Source organism: Triturus cristatus, chromosome 3_2, assembly GCF_964204655.1.
Source record: "Triturus cristatus chromosome 3_2, aTriCri1.1, whole genome shotgun sequence".
NCBI lineage: Eukaryota > Metazoa > Chordata > Amphibia > Caudata > Salamandridae > Triturus > Triturus cristatus.
The window spans coordinates 925,775,341-925,795,520 of record NC_140584.1 but is presented as its reverse complement, the minus strand read 5'-3'; the positions used below and the strand labels follow the sequence as shown (position 1 = coordinate 925,795,520).

At 46.7% G+C, this 20,180-nt stretch overlaps 1 protein-coding gene across 2 annotated transcripts in view; it reads right to left on the bottom strand.

The window, feature by feature from the left end:
- The window catches only part of CLTC (clathrin heavy chain), an 853,725-nt gene that overhangs the window by 689,547 nt on the left and 143,998 nt on the right, over positions 1 to 20,180 (bottom strand). For both annotated transcript variants that reach the window (XM_085649401.1, XM_085649400.1), the window contains exon 2: positions 14,240 to 14,447. In XM_085649401.1, coding sequence (XP_085505527.1) covers positions 14,240 to 14,447 — 208 coding nt within the window. The remainder of the gene's footprint in view (positions 1 to 14,239; positions 14,448 to 20,180) is intronic.

The following is a 20,180-nucleotide window of genomic DNA, read 5'->3' as shown; positions in this document are numbered from 1 at the left end:
TCTTCTAATCGAAATCGAAGTCCTACATACAACCAATAGTCATATGTAGGGTTGGTAGAGACTAAGTTTTTCCAAATTAATATTGTACAACTAAAGTGAATTGGGCGGTGTGGCTACAGTGGTAATTAAGAAAAAAGTTCAATGAAGTCCAGTGCGGACCCAAGGGAGCCAGATAGTGTCAGACTTTCAGGATTTCTACCTACATACACATACAATTAAACTAAACGGAAATCAATCGTATTCCGAAGCTATACTGAAATTCTGACATGCCCGGTGTACACCAGACAGGTCTGAATTAAAGTTTCCAGCCACCATTTCCGTCCAATACTTTACTTCTCAGTAAAGGTCTACTAAGCAGAAAGCCACTCAGGGCTAACCCGGACATGGTTTACACTCCTTAACTGCACCGAACATAGTGATAAATGACTCCACTGAGCAATTTCACAAACACAGCCCCACAATCACAGAATGGAATTTGTTAGGTCAGAGTTTGTGAGAAATACACACTACACACCAAACACCAAACGACTATTTGCTCATATATCTGTTATTTACTGTGGTAAGAAGATACCTCAGGCACGTAAGACACACTTACAAGAGTGTGTCCAGTTTGCATGCCAAAGCAAGGTAATCCAAAAAGATGCGTTAACATGTGTTGGTGGTAAGTGCACACGACTGGATTCATGTGTGAAAAAGTGCAAACAACGCCAGCGAAATGGTTAAAGTTTTGGTTTCCTATTCATGGTACAGGATACCAGTGCTACTAACATTTACTCAACAGCTACCACTGCAGTTAACCCTATTTGAATAATGAAGTGATAGATGATGGGTGTAGTATGCGGGCACCCGGGTGGACGTGTGTATAATCAGAGCTACAGCACAGACTCTGCACAGTTAGGAGGGGGCACGAGTGGATGGTAGAACCGAAGCCTAGAGGCCCAAGCATTCCTTGGGCACAGGAATGGAAATGGAATGGAAATGGATTTGTTAAGCGCGGTTGCTGCCCACGGGCGTCCAAGCGCTGAGTAGAAGCAGAGATGTGACGGAACAGGGAGATTAGGATTAGAGAGATTTGGCGAACAGTAATGTTTTCAGCTTTTTCCGGAATGCGAGCAAGTCGGGGTTGGAGCGAAGAAAGAGGGGGAGAGCATTCCAGAGCTTGGCGGTGTTCAGCGAGAACAGCCTACCCCCGGTCCTGGCTCTTTTCACTCTAGGAACAACTGCCAGGAAAGCATCCGTGGATCGAAGGTTCCTATTTGGGTGGTAGGGGATGACAAGATTGTTATTTATTGCTGATCCCGTCTTCCAAAAAGCCCGATGCGCAATACACAGCGCCTTAAATGTCACTCTTAGCCTCACTGGCAACCAGTGCAGGCTTTTCAGTCCAGGTCTAGCTGACTGGGTTCGCGGAATCTGAAGTAGGGTACGTGCGGCGCAGTTTTGTACCACTTGCAGCTTCCTAAGGGTCATCTGAGGGGCCCCTACGTATAGAGCATTGTTTGAGTCCAGGCGGGACTGGATGAGGCCTTGTACTGCCACCTTTTTGGCCTCTAGAGGCAGAAGTGGAAGGACCTTCCTCAGGACTCTAAGTAGGCCAAAACAGGTGGCGGACAGCTTGGTGGCCTGGGTGGAGAAGGAGAGCCTTTTGTCTAACCATACTCCCAGGCTCTTGACACTTTCCTTGGGGGTGGGGGGAGCACCCAGACCGCAGGGCCACAAGGAGGTGAAAGGTACTGGCGATGCTGGGCCTAGGAGCATGAGCTCTGTTTTTTCTCCGTTCAACTTGAGGGAGGAGTTGGTCATCCACTCCTTCACGTCCTCTAAACATTTCAACAGACCTACCGGGGATTGCCTGCTGCTCTCTTGCGCCAATGAAACCACTAGCTGAGTGTCGTCGGCGTACGACACGATTTTAATGCCGTACGGTTCGACTACCCCAGCCAGTGGTTTCATGTATACATTAAATAGCACAGGGCTCAATGAAGAGCCCTGCGGTACTCCGCAGCTGAGAGGCTTACTGGGTGAAATTGTATCGCCGAAGATCTGAACAGATCTGTCAGACAGGAAAGAGTCGAGCCACCTTAGTGCATCACCCGAGACTCCGATGTTATAGAGACGGTTCAGCAAGGTGGCATAGCTGACCGTATCGAAGGCGGCACTTAGATCAAGGAGGATCACTGCCACTGATCCTCCCTGATCCAGTATCCTTCGAGATTCTTCGGTGACTGCTAATAAGGCGGTTTCAGTCCCATGCTTTGGTCTGAAACCTGTCTGGGACGTATGTAATAGGGAGTGGTTCTCTAGAAACTGGACCAACTGGGCATTTATATATTTCTCCAACACCTTGCTAGCCCAAGGGAGGAGTGAGATGGGGTGGTAGCTGGAGTGATCATCAGGGTCCAGGTTAGGTTTTTTCAACAGCGCCCGCACCATTGCTTGCTTCCAGGCTGTGGGAACTAAGCATGCGGATATAGAGGAGTTTAGCAGTTCCAGGATCACAGGCAAGGTGGCTTCACCTGCCTGCATCAGGACTTCTGGGGGCGCTGGGTCACGTGGAGAGCCCGACTTAACTTGGCGTGCCACTTTATCTAGGGTGTCAAGATCCAGAAGGGGAAAATGATCAAGAACAGGCTGGTCTGGGGGGAGGGGGGGTTCTCGGGAGGAGTAGGTCAGTCGCATCCGAAGTCGAGGCTATTGTTGGGAAGGTGGAGTAAATTTTCAACACCTTGTTATGGAAAAATTCCGCCAACTCATTGCATTGATCTTGAGTCTTGATCGGATGGGGGGCAGTGGTGACGCTGGTGCATTGTTTTATTATGTGGAAGATTTCCTTGGGCTTTGATTTAGCTTCCAGGATTTTGTCAGAGTAATAAGTAGCCTGGGCCGTCCTGACCCCTTCTCTGTAGGCTTTGATCGCCTCTTTGTAGGATGCCTTTTTTTCCGGGAGAAAGTCTAATCGCCAGGTTCTCTCTCGTTGCCTACAGAGGCGTTTTTGCTCTCTTAACGAATCAGAGAACCAAGGGGCTGATTTCTGCATTCTTTTTGAGGACGATCTGCGAAGAGGGAGGATCATATCTAATGAGTTCGTAAACCAACCTACATAGTTTCCGTTAGCCACGTTGGGGTCTGGGCAGGGTGGCGGACGGGTGGAGTCCAGATCATGCGTCCAGGATTCCACGGGGAGTTTTGACCAGTTTCTCCTAGTTGTGGATTGAGGGGGTAATTGGGGGGCTTTATGGGAGACCCAGGTAAACGGGACTAAGAAGTGGTCCGACCATGGGAGGGGAATGGGTTGGTCAACAGTTAAGTCAATGCAGTTACTGAAAATAGGGTCTAGTAGATTGCCCTTTTCGTGGGTCGGGGCTGTGACCAGTTGGGCCAGTTGAAGAGCTCCAAGGTCATCTATTAGCTCCTTAGCAGTGTGGTCTGAAAGGGAGTTAAAATGGAGATTAAGGTCCCCTAAAACCGTATGATTGGCAGAGGATAAAATTCTTTTCGCTATAATCTCTGGGAGAGATGTATGGAATAATTTTGCAGGCTCGGGGGGGCGATAGATCAAAGTGCCAGAGAATGAACTATTCGCGTGGAACTCTATACAGAATTCTACACTCTCGCAACCAGGGATGGTTTCTGCTGTGGTGCGGCAATGATACTGGTCCTTTAATATAATGGCCAGACCTCCTCCTCTCCCTTCCGGTCTGTCTACTCTGAAGATATGGTAGCCAGCAGATAAGGCTGAGACTAAATCAGGCTCTGATTGAGCCGAGAGCCAGGTTTCTGTTAAGAAGATCGCGTCTGGCTTGTGTTCCTCTAGCAGCATGGCGATTTGTGTACAATGCTTTGGCAGTGATCGACAGTTTAACGCGTATATGCAGTATTTCTGGGCTGTGGCCAACGGGGAGGTGTTGCGGAGGGGGTGTTTGCAGTCCGGGCAGCGGGGAGGGAGCTCTGTAGGAGCATACATATGCGTGCACTGGACAGCGACAGTTCTTCCTATGCTGTGTAAGGCTGTCGAGCTATATGTCCTGCCCTGGGGGGTGGGAGAACCAGGGTTAGTGGCCCCTGGTCCCGTCTGGTCGCGGACGGGCGCAGACGGGCTTGCCTTTGGCGCACCGCCGGCGCGCCCGCTGCGCCCGTCCGCTGCGCCTCCGGAAACAGCACATTCTGAAATATCAATGGGAAGGGGCGTGGCCTATTTCGGTGGGCGGAGCCCGGGAGGTCGCGGCAGTTGCCTGCTGCCTGCTTCAGCGCCTCGCTCAGCTGAGCGGCGAGGCAATCACCAGGTGAGCAAGTAGTGCAAGTTTTAAAAGCACACAAGTATTCACACAATATACAGTTTTAAAATTAAGTTTAGTGAAGGGGTTCCTAGCTCTCGGCTTTCCGCCTCAAGAGCTCTGTCCTAAGCAGCGCTGGTCAACAGAGCGCGCCTAAATATGCAAAAGGGGGCGTGGCCTATTTCGGTGGGCGGAGCCCAAGAAGTCGCGGCGGTTGCCTGCTGCCTGCTTCAGCGCCTCGCTCAGCTGAGCGGCGAGGCAATCACCAGGTGAGCAAGTAGTGCAAGTTTTAAAAGCACAAGTATTCACACAATATACTGTTTTAAAATTAAGTTTAGTGAAGGGGTTCCTAGCTCTCGGCTTTCCGCCTCAAGAGCTCTGTCCTAAGGACTTGACACAGGACAGTTAAGTCCTTGTAACCCACTAAAGATCAATGAGGCCCGGAATTTCGGGCTGTAGACTTCACCCTTTCACCAGCAGCAGACCTGGATTCAAGACAGCACCATGGTGCCAGAGAGAGAATGGCGTACTCAGGAGATAATAGTGTGCACCCCCCACCACACAAAACATTTTTGGAACAAGGAACAGAAATGAGGTGACCGAAATCTAGCATATCATGACTGGAAAACATGCTTTGTGAGTAGCACAAGACCCATAGCGTTTCTTCTGGTGGGCACCCAGGATGTTGAAGAGCAGGTATAGAATTGCCCAAGCAGCTCAACCTGCATATTTAAGTTAGCCCATTCTCGGTCTGAATACCGATTGCTGGCTGAGGGATTAATACTGGGGACTCACTTTTGCACTACATGTTTAAGGAAGCTAAATCTAAGAACACCAGCGACAAGGTTTTCTCCCTGAATAGGCTGGTGTCTCACCAGCAGCATCTAGATGGAGTGAACCTGGAGGGCTCCAAGTAGCCAACCTGCCCCTGGAAGAGTGGCTGCTCCGTGACTCACTTAACGTCTTCAAATCATGCTAAAAACAGATGAAACCTTTCAGTCAATAAAGGTGAGGAAGATCTAAAAGTAAGGGTTGGCCAGCAAGCTGGGCATCTGGAAGGGCTAGACCTAGGTACTCAAAGTATGGCCCGCGGGCCACTTGCGGCCCGACAGACCTTTAGATGCGGCCCCCGTGTGGAAAACAGCAGCAGACGCAGTCAGCAGCCATTGTACTCACTTTTGTTCATTCCACGGGACCGCATTCATAGTAAAAAAAAAAAGCAATCAAAGGAGCATGATCAAGAAATTAGTGATTCGCCTCCTCACATGTGCCCCCTCCCCTTCTTGCTTAGTGACGTGAGATGCAGGGGCACTAAGAACGGGTGTAAATACAATAAAGACTCGTTAAAAAGTGAATGGTCTTTTAACGACCTGTGAAGTACTCGGGTGCGGCTGGCAGCTCAAAAACTGTCTGTGTGTTTGCCCAGGAAGCTGCCTCAGCCCGGGCTGACACACACAACAGGGGGAGGGGGCAGGCTGAGGCCCTTTGAGCCAATTGGGCGTTGCGCGCCTGGCATGCAGGTTGCTGGCTGTTCTTTACAATGCAGCATAGACATCAGCACCAGCCACTGCGCGGGGTGGGGGGGGGGGGGGGGAAGACTACTCTTGTGGTGCAGATCTTCAACCTCAGTAACCAAACAGCTGTAGCCACAGCCACGAAGGCGGTCCGTCAGCAACATCAGTCAGTCATATAAGTGCCCTTTCAGCAGCACCAATCTGTGTAAGTTTTGAAGACTCCCAAGGTAAAGGCGTGCTTTTTATCCATGTTACCACGCTATGCCTGTCCAATAGTTCACCCTCCCTCACCTCCCAATGAGGACATGTAATTATAGTGCCTTCTGAATAGGACACCTGTAGTTTAAGCTACGAGCCTCCCTGGTTCCAAAACGGTTCCCCTCCTTAGAGCCGACGGGCTTTTGTAAACATTCCTAGTTACTGTATGAAGCACGCTGTGATTCTGCCTTGTTCTGCAAACAGGTCTCTCAGAGATGTGGTGCGGAGCATGGTGTTCACGGAGGGATCCCAGATGCTCAGTGACATTCAGTGTGATTATATGCAATGTGTCTGTAGCGTCACTGAGTTCCCACTTTACACAATGAGTACGAATGTGTTCAAGTGTGACCCAGTGACTTGTGCTCTAGTGAGGGCAAAGTTTAATAATTGATTGCCGTCCCAGCTGTAGATTGGGGGCAACCATGAATTAATTAATGAAATGAATGGACCTATATTTATACAACTCGACCAGCAACTCAAAGGGCATCCCAGAACTAGCAAGAGTGGACTCTTACATGTAAGATTAATCGACCTAGATTAATCTTGCTTGAAAAAACAAGTTTTCATTGTTTTTCTCAAAGGTGCAGATCCAAGACTTTAATATCCCTGCCACATGCAGTGCTGCTTTCGATCTATAACTAGTCAAATGTGCAGCCCCTGGACTCATCTGTGCCATATCTCATGCACGGTATAGTGCCCTCGCACCCCTTCTCGTACACTACAGCTCTGTGATGCATCAGTGCCTCATATAGCACACTGCTCCTGCACCCCTACCCCATACACTACATCTCAGCGACGATCGGTGCCTCATGAACCTTACAGCACAGGGCATTGACATCCCTGCCCCATACACCGCAGCTCTGCGACCATACCCGCCTCATACACCGTACAGTCAGGGCCCTTGCATTCCTGCCCTGTACACTGAAGATTTGTTTTTACTTTAGTAGCCACGCCCCCGCCGCGCCCCTCCAGTCCCGTGACCGTCCCCATCCGCAGGCTCATCGATGCGGCCCTCGGTCACTAACCAGACTGTACTTTTGGCCCCCGAGAAAAAGTTTGTGAGTACCCATGGGCTAGAACAATGACTGCTGAAAGTGTTAGACCAGGTGAGCGATCATGGAGCATCAAGACAGCCTCATGGATTGTGCAACTACACTTTCAAATGTCTGGAATGTGAGGTAGAATTTATGCACAATGCGGCACTCTCTGCACACTTCATAGTTATTGGTGTCTGCTCATTATCCAAGTCAATAGACATTAAAGAGCTAATGCTCGATGTAAAATATATGTCCCCATTTTTGCTGCGGTCCTCCAATGTTTGCCTGTCTGGAGGTTCTGGTTTTACAACTGAACAGGTGTCAAGTACCCGTGCTTACCTTCTGAAAAGTGGACAAGGGACGTCCCGGTCTGTTCTATTTAACTCCCTATAAGTCCATTGATGCCTTTAGTGCACTTCTGGCATCAAACCTTGTCATATGGGGGGGGGGGGGTGGGCTAAGGTGTACATTTACATCACCATCAGGCATAACAAAAATATCATACCGTCAGAAGAACCACTGTACTCTGTCTAGGCTGCAGTTAGTTTAAACGCACTGAGGTGAAACGAGGGCAGCTGCAATTTAAACTGCCATGTGGAAAAAGGCTTTTTTTTTTTTTTTTTTTTTTTAAAAGGGCACACTACACCTTGGACTTAGTGTGCACTCACTGTGAAATAAAACCCAAAGATATTTCCCTATGTAGACCAGGCTAGACTTTGTAGGACTAAGTGGGAATATAATCTTTATTTTCCACCTCCGCTTACAAAAGGGCTAGAACTTATTACATGCTTAGTTTTCAAATCTGAATTAACAATGCAAGCAGATGTTTGATAAAAGTAAGCAGGATTGGCTCAAAATCACATCTGCACTCATCACTTCGCTGGCTGCTTCTAGAGGGCAATGGGTGGCCTCTTGGCCCAGGGGAGGCCAAAAGATGTTAACCGCTGACTACTTAGCAGGGATTAGCTATCTAACAGATGGCAAAACAAAGAACAGCTTTAGTGCTACCTCTTGACTTGGAGAGGCAGGAAGGATTCTCATATTAATCCTCAAGAGCCTTCTAGACAATCAAGAAGGAAAAACATTTTTAACCCTGTCGGGTAGGACTATGCAAGAAGCTGAAGACAATCATACTCTGTGGTAGCTGGGGGCCGCAAGGCTTCAGGCTGGTAACCGGTAAAGCTTGGAGGGCTGTGAAACAGAAATGATTATGCCTTACCTGACTTCAAGCTGCAAGAAATTATCTGGAAAACCAGAGAAAAGAGTCTGAATCTGGTGCCGAACTAAACATAAGTTTAACTGCCCACTTGATCATCTTACCATTTTTTTGGGGGGGGGGTGGGGGTGGGGGGGGGGCCATAGAGGTGCCAATGTTGTTAGTTTGGAACATTGGGTTTAAAGAGGAAATGCCCTTTCCCTCCCCTCTTTTTAGGTCTCGCCTAGCGAACGCAGCGCAGCTGCTTCGCTTGGCGAGACTATTGTTGTGGCTTTTGCTAGCGATGGGAGACAAACCATGTGCGCGCACAGACAGGCGATGTGCACGCGCATGGCGTCTCCTCTCTGCAAGCAGATAAGAAAAGTGTTCACGAAGCAGACGAGCCGCAGCTCACAGGCATTCCAAGGGCGCCTGTTCCGAGCACTTCCCTTTTCTATTATCTGATGCGCCTGTAGTGGAGACGAAGTTTTAGATACATACATTGCTATGTTGGCATAAGCGTTTTAGAAGTAGAAAGGCCATCTTGCCACTTTTGCACACAACACTGCAGATAGTTGTTTTTATATGAAATCTGCTTGCCTGCCTTTTTCTTCACATGAGAACGGTCTGTTCACATCCCTAGACGTGCCCTGCGACCTTGGTCTGAACATTGTGTGCAGAAACAGTCTGGGCCAACAAACAATGTATGCTTTTGAGTTCAGGATGATCTGCCCACGCTCTAGCCATAACACGCACACAGCTGCAAATATCTGAAAGTCGAGCGCTTATAATATTGCAGTTTGCATGCATTAGACACATATTCTGGAGAAGAACTTTTCCAGGCGCAGAGCAAAGCTGATTCTGTGATGTGATTCACCTAAGATGATCTTTACGGTATGGGGTTCCCCATTCAAGCCTAGAGACCTTCTCTTAGTCTAATAATACTTGCTTACTATCAAAGGGAGGGTGGTTGTATTCCACTATCATTTGTAATATGATTTCTCCCTTCATTTTCTATGGTATTGTAACAATGCTGACGGTTTTGATTTTAATCATTTGTCTGCTTATGTTAGCCAAAGAACTGCATCTTAGGACACGTAGTTTATAAAATAAACGTTTTAAACTTTACTGTGTTTTTAATTACTCTTGCTGTGGACTGATATGAGAATAACTAACCGGTATTTCGGATTCCCACCATTCCTGAGAGTACTCTAAGTCGCTTGTTCTGGGTTGTCTACACATTGGTAGCTTTGAGATGATACGGAGAATGAATGGGACACTGATGCTAGTCGGATAGGGGTTCTGGGTACTGAGGTGAGCTTTTGGTACACCGCAATTCACTGAGATTCTGGTTTCCTGCGCATAGTTCTGTGCATGAGCCGAATCCCTGCAACAGACCATCACACGCGTCTTCGGTTTCCTCCCTCCCCTCGCTACTCTACCCCCCCACCCCACTCTCTCTGCTGTTCCTTCCCCTTCCTCCAATGCTATGTGGGGCGCCACGGCGACAGCTTGTTTAAGCAAAGTAGCAGAACGCGGTTTTTATTAAACATTGAAAAGTGCACACCAGACTTGAGCATTACATAAAAACTCCAATGTCGACTGTTAATGGACAGACAACTCCACCAGCAAGAATGCATAGCTTCTTGGTAAAAAACACCTGGATAACCAGTGCGAATAGCCTGCAACATAGGGTCTTTTAAAAGGTACCCCCATTTTAATTTAACATGGTCATGAAATCGGGAGCTGTGGAAATTCTTATTCTACCCCGAATTAAAAAGAACAACTTTGAATAAAGGACCTGGAAGGGGTATTTGCGAACGGTTTACAGAATGCAACCGTTTAAAATCATTAAGGTGTTTAACATGGATAGGAGCAACTTCCCAGTAGGTGCATGAGGGGAGCGTGGCAGGAAAGAACGACCTCATTACCAAAAATCTTTCCAGTTCCATGTTCTTTATTCTCGGCTTTTGGCAGTTCACAATTTAAAACAAAAAAAGGAAATTGGCAAGAAAACATCTACATGGGTTAAAATTGCCTGCAAATGATCTTTAAATGTGGAGAACAGCGTGAAGGAAAAGAAAACTTTAAAGCGGACGTTGGACATCGGACTGTTGATTGTTGTTGCTAATTAAAAATTAAAAAAGGCTTTACAGACCTCTAGGGTGTGGAGGGGCTTTCGGCTGCATTACAGAGGTCAACCTCCGTGATGTGGGGAGTAATAAAAAGTGATAAACATCCTTGCCTCCACACACAACGCACCCCAACACTTGTTAATTGCCCTTGTTACCCCGGAATCAGACCACAAATGGTAGAGCTGCGGTTTCAACTTTTGCCAGAAACACCCCCCGAATCTGTGCTTTCCGGTACACACAACACATTTTACACCCACCCTCTGCTGTGGGTGTCATGATCTATCCGACGTACACACAGACAGCTGCGTTTCTTTTTAAAATAATATTAGCTGTTATTACCGAACTGAACGGTGCTGTTGTCGACTAGGGCAGGATGAAACGCAGCATCAGCCCTGTCCTGATTTGACCCTGTTGCGGACAGGCTACACACAGATCGCTACAGTGGGTGAATACACCCACTGGGCTTTCTCTCCACGCTACGTGTGATGCTGCCTGCCATCCTCACGGTCTGTGCCTGGGTCATGCGAGTGTATGGTTCACAGGAGACCAGATGAATTGCTGTCACTGTGCAGCTCTGCGTTATTGTTATCTGAGCTGCTGTGGGATGCTGCAGAGGCCAGGCGTCATGCACAGCTCGTGAGTCTGGGAACCCCCCTACCCCCTTCCTGTCCAGGCTCGGGCCTCTCCAAAGCTCCTCTTTATTTTGAGTTTATTTGGTATACTTTTGTTTATGTAACGCTTGGAATATATCTCTGCCCAAGCAGTTTGGAGCTGCAAGCATTGGCTAACGGATCCTTGGCAGTTTCACTTAAATGGTTTATCTGCTTTATATAGCGCCAATGTGTTGTAGTGCAGGTGCTTTGGAAAGCAAATAGCCCTGTGGAAATTTCAGTTAACCAGATTCAGGTGCTTTCTACAGTGCCAACATAGCAACTGAAACTAATAGGCACCAATAAGCACTTGAGAGGGTTTCATTGTCAAATGTCACTTAGTTGTGCTATGTTATGCCTTATATTAGCCTGGCGTTTTAACCATTGCACAGCGCCTTGATGGCCTCTGGGCCCTTGTTTGCGCTATATAAAACTTAGATAAGAAATAAGGGATGGATTAAGGAGGTGCGTCCCTTGCAGCCAGCGTTGCTCTTTTAGTCGCAGTATGTATTCATATGTTAGTGCTAAAGGCTAAGGAATCTGAGTCTGTGAAATGACATTTCGTGTGTCACGATAGACTGAGCAGAAATCGAAGGGCTGGTTTGATTAACTCTAGCGCTACAAGGCCATTCCAGTGATAGAATATGTATAACAGCCACAATAAGTCAGTACGTTGTGTGTTGAAAATGTTTTTCCTAAGTCATATTTCTGGGTACGTTCTATAAATGCTGGTTTTACGTATCGCTGCGGGACTGCAGAATCGTACTTAGTGTGCAACAGGTGCAGTGGCACCGACGCCCACAGTTATGAAGGGCACCCCACCCCAGTTATGGATATTTTTGCCACCCATCAAGGGGTAGCAGGGACCCTTACTGCCATCAAGGCCCGTGGCATTCTTGTTCGGCCATCGCAGACCCGGGGGCATCAACGTGATTTGTGTTAAATGAGAAGAGAAATCGGTGGGGAGGGCTGCCTTGACAAACAACTAACCAGTGTTAAAAAATGTTTTAAAAAAAATACAAAAACAAGAGGTGACAGATGGAAGACCGATTATTAGATAGAGAGAAGCATGTTTCTGCCGAAAACCAGGAGGGTGAATTACTCCTCCAAGTTAGTGGAAAAAGGCAATCAAAAACTATTTTTTTGAGTGGTCGTTCAGGTTTCATAGTATTTTAGGTTTCATAGTATTTTTCAGTTTCTGAATTGTTCTGTAGACATAACCTAGTCATCAAAAAAGAAAGGATCACTTGTACCTGTTATCCAGGGTTTAGTGGTTTCTCAACTGTTCCTTAAAAAACCCTCATTCACGTTTTTTAGATGGTTCGTCTGGCGGTATATCTTGATTCTCCGCCTAAACAACGTGACAGCATCATCATTGGGTTTAGTATTATGCTTCCTCCACCCGGAGGGAACCACTGGATATTCGCAGTAGTGATCAGAAATAAAAATATTGGAAAAGGTGCTTGTGTGCTGAGAAAGCAGTGTAAATTAAAAAGGATATTCCCTCATGCTACCTAGACTGTCGTTTTTATTGTTGTCTGGTGCATGGGGAAAGAATAAAAAGGAGAAAGTTGTGCAGAACGGACATTGAGTGTGTCCACTGTACAATCAGTCTAAGGAGTGGGTCGACATGTTTCAGCTCCTCGTTAGCCCCGTAGGGTCAAGTGAGCTTTCTTCAGGACCTAGGGTGTTCGTGTTTGAGAGGGGTATTGTCCCCTATCTAAATGAGGAGTTCAAACGCAGATTCGCTGAGCTCCTAATGAAAGGTTATTACCTTTTAGTGCTCCGCTTTGAGGCTTCAAAGGAAGGTTCAGCGCAGTTGAGCGAGATTCCGCTCTGCACGACTTGTGCTGACGCTGTCTTCCTGTTGTTCGGAAAACAGGAAGACAGCGTCAGCACCACAAGAGGAAGCATAATACTAAACCCAATGATGATGCTGTCACGTTGTTTAGGCAGAGAATCAAGATATACCGCCAGACGAACCATCTAAAAAACGTGAATGAGGGTTTTTTAAGGAACAGTTGAGAAATCACTAAACCCTGGATAACAGGTACAAGTGATCCTTTCTTTTTTGATGACGAACTATTAACTGGAAGGTGAATGGATCACGTCTCCTATCTCCCTCACAATTGATTAGTGACATATAACCTCGACAAAAGAAAACAAGCATTTGCAATGCAATAGGTTTCGCATTTGCAAAAGTATGAGCTATTGGCATTGTAAATGACAAACCTTTTATCTATGTGTTGGTTTTGAAAACAGATAAAAGGCATGGTCATTTACAATGCCAATAGCTTAAACTCTCGCAAATGCGAGACCTATTGCATTGCAAATGCTTGTTCTTGTTGAAATGCCTTTTCGATAGCTGCTTTTTCAAATCTTTAATCCAAGACCACGATATTATACATTAGTACTGAATTGGGCATATGTTTGATGTACGGATACATTATGTTTTAAACAAAAATTGGCAGTATAAGTGTGACTTAGTATTGGTTTGCATGCCTTGTTTCTAGATAATAGGGTCTCATCTTGTCCCTGTTAAGGTATTCCAGTTCTATCCAGGATTTCTCTGAGGAGGTCAGGGCGAACGTGGCCATCTCTTTTCTGAAGATCTGATTTTTTTAATCCATACTTTCCGCCTCTAGATCTAGCAGGATTCGGACTTCCAAAATACCTATGTCTAGGATGTGTGTCTTGCGTCCAGTGTCTCTGTGCTTTTGACCCGAGTACAACAAACAGAATTTAGGTGACCTTCAGACATTTTCTACCAAGAGCAGCAAGTTAACTAAAAACATTTCTCTCCAGCAGAGGTTAATATTAACTTCTAAATGGGCATTGGAATCAGCATACATTAAGTTCCTCCTGGGTTTTTCTTGTAGAAGGGCAGAAAGTCACAGCGCCACCCATTTAAACTGCAGTGCAATCATCTTTGAAGGCGTAAGGAAGTGCCGCACAGAAGGCAAATTATTAATTCTCCACACTGGCATTTTTAAACATTTACATGAAGAATAGCTGGTTGTAACCTTAGTACACTGTTGAAGATTATTCACCATTAATAAAATACACACATTAAAAATCAAGCCTATTTACAATACAATATCTAAAACTCCTGCCTGGTTCATCCGGTCTAGCCTACAGCATATATACGATACTATTAAATAGCACAGTACTCATACCTTTTAGTGCAATGACTTTGCTGGCAGGGTTCATGATGGCACTATCAGCTGATATAGGTCGTCTAATAGGGGTAGTGGGATCGTTCATGTCAATTATTACCACCTGTGCTTGTTCTCCCACCTTCTCTCGAATGCAGATGAATTTGTCAGACTCCATGGTCAGGGTGCTAAAGCCAATGTTTGATGGGTTTATACCAAGGTTCTGGAGCTATAAAGAAAAACGAAAATTAAACCTTATATATCTTAATATTATAGTGCACAGAGAATGCAAGTGTTTTATTTGTTGTCAATGTGCCATCTTCTTTCCCCGGATTATGTATACAAGCCGTAGAGCACAGTTACTAAGGAAAATAAAGTAACTCCAAAGCATTAAATATCCTTTCACATTACCAGCAGTATTTTATCAATAGAGTCTTCTACCGCACCTACGGATACATCGTGAACAATTTTAGCTAAATTGTTTTAGGCGTGATGGGAGTCATCGGAAAGAAGGAATATCGTGCAACAATTTAGATTGACTATATGACAATCTATATGTTTACACAGCAAATTCACAATCTAATCTTCATTTATACAAATATGCTTTCGACAACCACAAAGGACAGACTAGGTTATTTTTAGGAAGCCTATCTTCAACAGCATTGTTTCGTCTGCTATGATAAAAGGTTATGCAGGTAATGCGTCAAAGTTACAATATAAAGTGTCTTATTTTCATTTTCGACATTCCTCTTACAATAGCTTTGTAAAGGTCGATTGTTTCCCCTATCCTACCAATAATCAGTCTGGCTCTGAAGCCACTGCTTAGGTATTCAACTCAAATTACGCAACTAAGGTGCTGGGCTCGTCAATGAATAAATGCAACAGGATAATACTATCAAAGAGGTACCATTCAGCTGGCCAGAAGAATACATACCTTAATGAAAAGCAGACTATCTGTGGGGGATGTTGCGCAACCTAACTCCAATCTCTGCCCATGCTAGGTACCCTTAAAATAAACCCACCCGGATGCGATCCTTCTCCATTTATACATCTTTAGTATAGAATGAAATGTCCTTCCTAATAAGGCTCATCACTGTTATAATATGATGTCAAGCAGAGTTCAACTACCCTTCTCTAAGTTTTGCCATTCAGAACAGAAGCTATGACCTCTTAGCAACAAGCACCTGAAACCCACCCAAGACCAGTAAAGAATCCACCTTGATCCGTGGAAGCTCCCACACTCACTCTATACGCAGCACAACTCGAAGACAATCATTTTGCACTTCCTTCGTCCCTTAATAGTATGCACATCTGTATCCTGCATGCATCTGCTACTCGCACTCTTCGCTAACTGGGACCACTGTAAAAAGATAGCCTATTTTTTAAACCACCATCCTTGCAAGTTGTGAACAACTTTTCTGTATAGAGCTCCACAATACCCATGCTTTACAAATCTTAAATTAAAATAAATAAAAATAAAATAAATGGCAGCAGTCAAGTGTTCATGCCAGTATTCTAGTTTTACAGAAGCAAACTCCAGCTATGGAAAAATTGTTGCTTTTCCTTGTGTACTCAAAACAGCAAGTTTTTTCCTATATAGTGACCTGGGAGAGCACTGCAAGAATGAGTATTGGTAAACACAGATTAGAAGAGTTCGACATGGCTTTTAATGGGCCTAAAGTGAGTATAAATCATCTCTTCTACAATAGATAGTAGCATGAGGAGAGTAATTTAGATCCTACGATAAGTAAAATAATTGCAGATGAAATTGCAAAACAATAATCTGAGCCTATGACTCTCCATATGAGCTTTTGTGACGGGATTCTCCTTTCATGGGTAGACATTGTGGTTCATTAAGGTCTCAAGGAGAGGCCATCTCGCTCCATAGACCCTTTCCGTTAATAGCCTCGGAGGTTCGCATGGATGGACTTCGGCAGTAGGTCCAGGGGATGGGCAAAGTGTCAGGTCACCCAAAGTCATTAAGTGCTTGTAACCCCCACCTCCGCTTACTTTGGAGACTGCATATATGGAGTGATCAACCTGCAGCCACCCTCCAGAGACATATGGTAATAGAGGACAATACCAATGCCATCATGAAATGAAATCTGGATAGCTACCGGAACTCTTTCAGTGGGACTCAGAAGGCCACTTTCCTCTCTGCTTCGGCAGCGTTCCTAGGATTGCATGATGCATGGTGGGCTAGGAATAGAGAAGAAAGGTCTTCAACCTGCTCAGTTTGTTACCAGTCCTTTTCTCTTAACAGCCATTTCTTTCTGGCATCCAGATATGTTCTGTGTAACTAAAGCAGAGTTGTACCTGAAGTGGTGGCCCATGTGGATTGAAATTAAATACTTACCGGCTTGTAGACTAGGACTTGCTAGTCTTTCTAAGGACAAAGGCTGATTTTTACTTTAAACTGAACCTGTGAACTGTTGCCTCACAGGCCCCAATATGGGAGGCCAATGAGGGTGAGATGGCCAAAATCCAACCCAGGCTGTAACGGACCACTGATCCAGTAGTCCCCTTCGGAAACGATAACTGGCACCTTAGGGCAGCGTGAAAATATCCTGTAGCGGAGTTACAGCTCCGAACCTCGTCCTGCCAGAAGGCATTGAGTCAAGATGGTAGCTGGCACCCACAATCATATGGAAGGCCTGAGTGCACACTGGGGATGAAGTGCCTTGTGCGGTCGCCCAAAATCTGCTGCAGCTGATCTGTGCAGGGCTGTGCCGGTAGTGCTGCGCAGCCACACACGAGGAAGCTCTCCTGGCTGTTGGTGTGGAATGAGAGAGAGCGCCGCATTGGGGGTGAGGGGTGGGGGGGTGGGGGGGTGGGGGGGGGGGGGAACGAGAGGTGTCAAATGAACAGACTAAACCAGATACGATAGACCAGGTGCAAGGAGAAGAGGCACAAATACCTTCATGGGACCACTTGGAGAAGACATGGGGGAAGAGGCAGTGCGAGAAACAGAAACTGGACCGTACACTCCTGTCGTGGAACATAAATGGCCTGGGTAGTATTGAAGCCGTGGTTTAATTTCCAGGCACATAGCAACTCTGGCATTCTCCTACAAGAAACCCACCTGGTGGGCAACAACTATTTCCCTGGGCAGGGAACGTTTCAGGGGTTGGTCCATTCTGGCTTCTCCTCAGGTTCCCAAGGGGTGTGAATCCTGGCCCAGAACACACACCCCCCACAACTGTCACTAGGACTTGGACCGAATAGAGAGAGTGCTATGCCACAATACTGATGGAGTGGAACAGGCGCAAGTGGACGGCGGTCTCATGGTACTTTCCACACTGAGCCTTCAGACAATGTTGCTGAGGGGCCCAGGAACTTGGATAGCCAGTGCCCGAAGTCCACATTCATTTGTGTGTGGGTGGGGGGGGGGCGGGGGGGGGAGGTTTGGTATGCCACTAACTATGAATGGGGATTTGGACATCATCAGTGGGGACAAGCAAGGAGGCAGGGAATACATGCCTGTCCCATTTCGCAGAAGCAATGGGTTTATTGAACGTCTGGTGGGGGAAGGGATTGGGGGTGGCAGGCGGATTGGGTGAATGGAAGGCCAAAGGTGGGTCCTCAAGGTCAACACCATGGACGGGGGAATGGCAGAATTGGCAGATAATATCGCTAGGGTTTTTAGAGACTTCCATCAGTTGCAATGCCAGGCTCCTGGTGAAGATTTGAGGAAGTTTGTACAGGATATCCCTGCTCCAGTTCTGGGGGACAGCAAAAACTCACACTTGAGACCCCTATAGAAACTGTGGAACTGCTTGAAGCCAGAGTGGAAGATACCCTGGGCCCAATGGTTTACATTTAGAGTTGTTTTAATAGGTACTGGGCAGAGAAGGCGAACCCCTGTGAGACATGCTTTATGACGCGCAAAAGGAGTGTAGCCTCGTAAGAGGCCTTCAAGAGGCGACAATAGTTCTTATCCACAAGAAGAAAGTCAAACCACCAGAGGACTGTGGGTCCTAGTGACACATCTCAGTATTCAATATCAAGTTAGGGTGTTAGCAAAGGTGTTACCATCTCACCGGGGTCAAATAGTCGATAAATTGATTGCCCTGGACCAGTGGGATTGTATACCCCAAAAGGCTATGGCACTACCTCAGGAGCATGTTTGGGAGCTTGGCACGCAGGGCCAGGATGGAAGAACCCACAGTTTTAACATTAGATGCAAAAAAAAGTATTTGACTTCCTCAAGTGGTCATATCTGTACACCATCTAGGAAAAGATGGGTTTCGGTCCAGAGTTTCGTTTCTGGGAAAGATTAATGTACGCCAAACCTGTGGCCAGGCTCAATGAAGCATTCTCTGATGAGTTCAAACTGGCTAGGGGAACCAGGGAGAGTTGTCCACCATCTCCACTGCTCTTCGCTCTGGCAGTGGAACCCCTAGCATGTTGGGTGAGAAGCACCCAAATGTGGGGCATTCTGCGGGACTCCAAATGGAAGGATAGAATCTCCCTTTATGCTGATCTGCTGCTATACCTGGTAGATCCGGAGCATTAATTTCCCAATATAATCGAAATCTTCGGGAGCAACTCAGGCACACGGATTAACTGGCACAAATTGATACTATTCCTGATCACCCAATGGACCCCACCAAATAACTGGGGGGCCCCCCCTGCCCCCCCGTCCGCCCCCCGAAGAGGCCATCACTTAACTGGGACTACACATAAGAAAGGGCCCATGGCGTTCTACTGTGCCAGTCTAGGTAGAAATTTAGAGAAGTATAAGCCATTGGAGACGGCTTTTCATATCCCTACTGGGAAGGGCTTTGCAATTCAAAACTATATCCTTGCCCAAAACTCCTATATATGTAGCAAAAAAAACGTTCAAGGTGTCCTATGGGTTAATTCATGCAATGGAATGGTAGGCCTGACTGATATTCTGGGGTGGGGGACCCTGGAGGATCGTGCTCCGGACACTTACCGGGAGTCCTTACAAGGAGATCTCGCTCTGCCCAGCCTCAGTTTTATTACTGGGTGATCCAGCTGCACACAGTAAATGAAGGGGAGTTTTCCACCAAATAAGAACTGGGAATACTCACAAATAGGTGAGCACTGGGCGAGAGTGGGCATATAGAGAGCTCATAAGGGGAGAGCATGCCCTTCAGACCTCCACTGCAACAAATGGAGGTGTGGAGGAGGGCCACCAAGAAGTTGGGATGGGGGGGTAAGAGGTAAAGGAACATTGGAGACACCTTATGGGACTCTGCTATACTTTCAGACCCGAGATATCTAGTACTGCCGCAGCCACTGGGTCATGTTAGACCTCTCCAAATTGGGAAACTTTTGGGGGCCCGAGGTATGACACACTTTGATAAACTTCAGAAGGAATACGAACTAGGTGAAAGCCAGAGGCTCTGGCACTTGCAAGTTAGTCCTCGTACTTGGGGAAAATATGGCTACGTACAGGAGGTGGAATCCCCAATAGCATTCTGGGTACGAGCAGCCCCGTTGCATAGCCATGCCATTTAACAGTATACAAGATACTCGCAGCCTATGGGCTGACCCCACTTCACACCTTGTGGGAAAGATGGGAGCGTGATCTGGACCTACTGAAGAATGCAGACTGAGAAGAGGCCTTCAGATATCCCAGAGAAGGGGCTATTAGGGCAGGGTTCTGCTTGGTGCTGCTTAAGATTCTCTATTGTACATACTACACCAGAACTATACTGTGTTGGGAAAACTGCAGTGGACGCATGCTGGAGGGGCTAGGACCAGGTGGGGAAACTAAAGCACACTCTGTGTGGGGGTTGGACGCACATTCAGCCGGTTGGTCCAGGGTAAGCCAATCTATGGTGGGAGTCACAGGGGAAAATATAAATCTCACCCTTGCACTGGTGACGCTGAGAAATTGAGAGGGGTGAGTGGAAATCAAACATACCTAAATGTGATGCAGCATCACCCTGGTAATAGCTAGGAGCAACAGTGTGTCTTTAGGGGTGAGGGG